General features: G+C 54.5%; 1 protein-coding gene across 1 annotated transcript; it reads right to left on the reverse strand.

The window, feature by feature from the left end:
• Positions 1–514: 514 nt before the first annotated feature.
• Positions 515–2,873, reverse strand: LOC134356563 (interleukin-17C-like). The gene is made up of 3 exons (XM_063067531.1): positions 2,621–2,873; positions 1,888–2,165; positions 515–1,654 (listed from the first exon to the last, which is right to left on the reverse strand). The coding sequence occupies exons 1-3, from the start codon at positions 2,669–2,671 to the stop codon at positions 1,414–1,416; spliced, it is 570 nt and encodes a 189-aa protein (XP_062923601.1). The 5' UTR covers positions 2,672–2,873; the 3' UTR covers positions 515–1,413.
• Positions 2,874–4,719: the final 1,846 nt, after the last annotated feature.

The following is a 4,719-nucleotide window of genomic DNA, read 5'->3' on the forward strand; positions in this document are numbered from 1 at the left end:
AAACACTGGCCCTTACCCTAAGCGAAACCTCCATCAGCCTCCTTAACTCCAGGGTAAACAAGTCCAGCCTGTTCAATCTCTCCATATTACCAACGTCCTCCAGCATCTCTCTGCACCCTCCCCAACGGAACTACATCCTCCCTCTGGTGTGGTGACCTGAACGACCATATAGAGCCCGTCTGCGGTCAGCCCAGTGCTTAGTGAAGTTGGAACAACCTTCTACCACAACTTTCTGCCTCCGATCACCGAGAAATTCAGGACAGTTTGTCAGCTCGCATCGGACTCCGTGCGATTTAACCTTTGTGATCAGTCAATTATGCGGGACCTTGTCAATATTTTTATTAAAATCCAGTTAGACGACCTTGATATATCTATAAATAGAATCTGAATATATAATTTACATAAATAAACCTTAATTACCTCGTTAAATATATAAAAACACGTTAGGTAGGCAGGAATCCACCCCCCCCCCCACCACCACACAAAGTAATTCGCTGGTCTGGAGTTGGAGCCAGGGCTGAGGTGTTCCCTGTTTGGCATTAGATACCCCAGGCCGCTAACTCATGCCCCTCCCCAGCTGTGAGTGGGACTCTCCATGACCCTTCTAAGGGGTGAGGGGCGCCAGGGGTTGCGGCGGTGGGTAGGGATCTCCCGCTCTAAAACAAGGTCCGACCTCCACCTCACCGGGCACGTGTAACAGGGAGACACATTTCTGTAGCACCGGTTACATCCCTGTCTGGACACACCCAGAATTCCAGGGCCAGGGATGGAAATTTAACCCAATATCTGATATTGATCACAGTCAGTAACACCGCCACCCGCACCGATTAAGCCCCGAGAGCAATCTCGGCTCGATACTTTAATGTAAAGTATAACAACGGGAATAAAGTCACAGACAGTCACAGAAAGTCCTCGGGCCGTGGCCGCACCTCGTGTAGAACAGGACGCGAGTCAAACGAGACGACAGCAGCGCCTCGACGGGCCAAGGGTCTGTGTGACGATACTGTGATCATAAACATAAATTGTCCACTGGGACACAAACATTTTGCTCGGTTACAGAGAGAAGGTGGAATAAGATAACGCGAATAAAACTCGGCAATAGACACGTGAAATACGCACAGTCACACAATGACTATAGGATGCCAGTACACACGGACTGTATTCAGCACAGGACGGTCCTGTCATGCAGAACAACCACAGCAACGCCACTGCCCCAGGGGCGATCCAGACAACATCCCGGATAAGGGATGGTGTACAGCACAGCCACGGTGGGCCGAGCGGCCGGGGACTGACTCGGGAGGTGGTTGCTCTGCGCGGTGGACCCGGGGCCTGTTGAGCAGAAGACTTGCGCTGCACTAGAAGCTGCGGCCGGCCGGCCGGCTGTGTCAGGCCCCTGCAAGAAGCCGGACGGGGCTAGTGGCTCCGGGGCAGGACACAGGTGCAGCCCACCGGCACTTCAATATACTTCAGCTCAAAGCTGTAGCGATCGTCGTGCCCCACGCACGCTTGCCTCTGCAGAACCAACATGGTCTGTTTGAGCAGCACCGAGTTCAGAGCCAGCGTTTCCTCGCCGCTCTCGGCGTCGATGCAGCCTTCACATAGACACTCGGCGAAAGCCAGCTTCGAGGGGACGCGGTTCTCGTCGTAGTTAATTCTGGAATTGAAAACGGGCGGATATCAATGAGGGGCCGAAGGAGCCCATCGGAGCTGAAACCGTCCCAGCCCGTATCCAATACGCAGCGCCAATCACAGCCGACCCACCCACCCCCCGTCTCTCACATCGTCCGATCCTCTTTCACCCCACCATTGACTCTTGCCCAGTGCCCAACCCCAACCCCAGTCCCCATGCCCACACCCACGGTGACCGTCAGGGTGCAGATCCCGTACCTGTACTCCCAGGGAGAGATGGAGCGGTGACTGATTTTGTGGTTGTGAGTTGACTGGTGCCCCATCTTGGGGCAATGTCCATGTCGCCTCCGCTGCCGCTCCAGCTGTTCCACTAGGCTGACAGAGAGCAAGTGTCCCGCGTTGGCCCTGACCAGCAGTTTCTGCAGCATTTTGCCCGGGACATCCAACTCCTCAGCGCTGAAACACTGGTTGCGACCCTCTCGTCTCTGTCGGGCCGTCTGTCCAAGACTCACCCACATGAGTCCGATCATGAGAAGCTGGGGAAGGCGAGGGGTTGGGGGGAGAACAGGAGACATGAGGAGGCTGCAGTGATGCCCTAAACTCAAGCAATCCCCGTCCAATTGCCCCTCATCTCGCGCAATCCGCATCGTGCTGCCCCTGAACTCTGCCAATCCCCGTCCCGTTGTAGCTGAGCTCGGCCAATGCTCATCTCGTCACGTAACTAACCAATCCTCATCTCTCTCCTCCCTGCCTCTTCTTCTCCCCTCCATCCACTCTTTCTCTCCATCCCTGTTCTATCTCCGTCTGTTTCGTTGCATCACTCCCTTTCCTCCACCGGTCCATCCCCGCTGCCTCTCCCATCCCCTCTCCCTCCATCCGTCCATCCCCCACTCCGTCTCCCGTCCCTTCCCGCCCACTCTACTTCGCTCATCCACTTCTTTATCTCTTCTGCCTCTTCCGTCTGTCCCCGGCCCCCCGGGACCTCTCTCACCTGCACGGCCCACATCGCTCTCTGGAGTCCGAGCCGCTCTCCTAGCTGCATCCTCCGCTGCGCTCTCCCCAACTTCGCCGCGCATGGCGTTTTATAGCCGGAGCGCCTGGAAATCCCGTGGAGAAAAATCCTCGCTGCTTCCGCGTTGTTGGGCCGCCCGAAAAACGCAGAACTGAGGAGTGAGGGATTCCTGCCTCGTCACAGGTCCGTTCCGGGGGAGGTGAGGGCGGGGAGCGAGCAGCCGCGGGTCCGGCCCACAGACAACAACTGTACCACAGTGGGTGGGGCGGGGAAGCAGACAATCTGCAGATGCTGGAATACAAAGTAACACACAGAAGATGCAGGATAAATTCAGCAGGCCAGGCAGCATCAATGGATAAAAAGAAAACAGTCGACGTTTCGGGCCTAGACCTTTCATCAAGACTGTAAGGAACGAGAGAAGTCAGAGGAAGGGTGAGTTCCCGCTGACTTCTCCTCCAGCCCTGAGAAAGGTCTCGGCCCCAAACGTCGACTGTACTTTTGTCCACAGATGCTGCCTGGCCTGCTGAGTTCCAACACCATCCTGCATTACTTTTCTGTGTGTTACTTTAGATTAAAATACAACAGATGCTGGGGGGCGGGGAGCAGAAATTACACAACAGTAGGTGGGAGCAGGAGTTACACTACAGTGGGATGGGGGGCAGGAGTTATAATACAGTGGGTGGGAAGGGGACAGGAGTTACAATACAGTGGGTGGGGGGCAGGATTTATAATACAGTGGGTGGAGGCAATATTTATAATACAGCGGGTGGGGACAGGAGTTATAATACAGAGGGTGGGGGGACAGGGGTTTTAGTGCAGTGGGTGGGGGACAGGAGTTATAATACAGTGGATGGGGGGCTCAGGATTTATAATACAGTGGATGGGGGGACAGGATTTATAATACAGTGGATTGGGGGGTCAGGGTTATAATACAGTGGATGGGGGGTCAGGATTTATAATACAGTGGATGGGGGGTCAGGATTTATAATACAGTGGATGGGAGTCAGGATTTATAATACAGTGGATGGGGGGGTCAGGATTTATAATATAGTGGATGGGAGTCAGGATTTATAATACAGTGGATGGGGGGGTCAGAATTTATAATACAGTGGATGGGGGGTCAGGATTTATAATACAGTGGATGGGAGTCAGGATTTATAATACAGTGGATGGGGGGTCAGGATTTATAATACAGTGGATGGGGGGTCAGAATTTATAATACAGTGGATGGGGGGGTCAGGATTTATAATACAGTGGATGGGGGGATCAGGATTTATAATACAGTGGGCTGGGACAGTCTGCCTCTGAGCTCCAAGGACCCAAGCCTCAAGGATCCCAAGCCAAGCTCCGAGGACCCCAGCCTTAAGCCTCAAGATCCCCAAGCCAACACCCCAGCCTCAAGCCTCAGGCCTCAAAATTCCCAAGCCAAGACCCCAGCCACGTCCTGTCCTGAAGCCATGTCATGTCCATGCCTCGTTCTGGGGTCTGAGCCCAAGGCAAGACCCAGGTTCTGGGTCCTTGTCCAGTCTCGGGCTTGGAGTCCAAGCCTTGTCTCCTAGTCCATGGTTTCTAGTCCTGGTCCCGCTTTCCCTGGCCCAAGTCTGCGTTCTTGTCCCTGCTCCTGGTCTGAATCCGGTCACGTCCCTACTCCAGTCAAGTCCTGTTCCTTGTACTTCAGTGTCTGTGTCTTGCATTTGGGTCCGTTCCCAGCACCCCATTGTGACAGAACGAACTAGCCAACCATGGACCCAGCGACACAGATACTGGAGATGAACTCTCGCCATCCAGGATTCCCTGGTGTCGAAACCTCCCACCCACCTGCCCGAGTCATCCTTAGTCCAGGAGAACCTGTTCGGTCACCCGGAGGCTCCTGTAGAATGCGGGGGTACTGTCATAGTCCGGTCCGTGAAGTCCGCATTCCTGTTCACGGTCCGGTCCGTGTAGTCAGGACTCCGGGTCTTCCAGCTGTCCCTCGTTTGGGTGAGTTAATCATAGGCACCTAATTCCCATCTTGGGGCTTGGAATATAAGTAGCCTTGGGGTTGAGTATGGGCTGCTGGTTTGTCTTGTCAGTCCCCC

This window comes from Mobula hypostoma, chromosome 14, assembly GCF_963921235.1.
Source record: "Mobula hypostoma chromosome 14, sMobHyp1.1, whole genome shotgun sequence".
Taxonomy (NCBI): domain Eukaryota; kingdom Metazoa; phylum Chordata; class Chondrichthyes; order Myliobatiformes; family Myliobatidae; genus Mobula; species Mobula hypostoma.

Coding starts and splice junctions, on each gene's coding strand:
- LOC134356563 (XM_063067531.1), bottom strand. CDS start 2,671: ATGCAGCTAGGAGAGCGGCTCGGACTCCAGAGAGCGATGTGGGCCGTG. Junction 2,166..2,620: donor GAGCGATGTGGGCCGTGCAG/GTGAGAGAGGTC, acceptor CGCCTTCCCCAG/CTTCTCATGATCGGACTCAT. Junction 1,655..1,887: donor ATCTCTCCCTGGGAGTACAG/GTACGGGATCTG, acceptor TTTCAATTCCAG/AATTAACTACGACGAGAACC.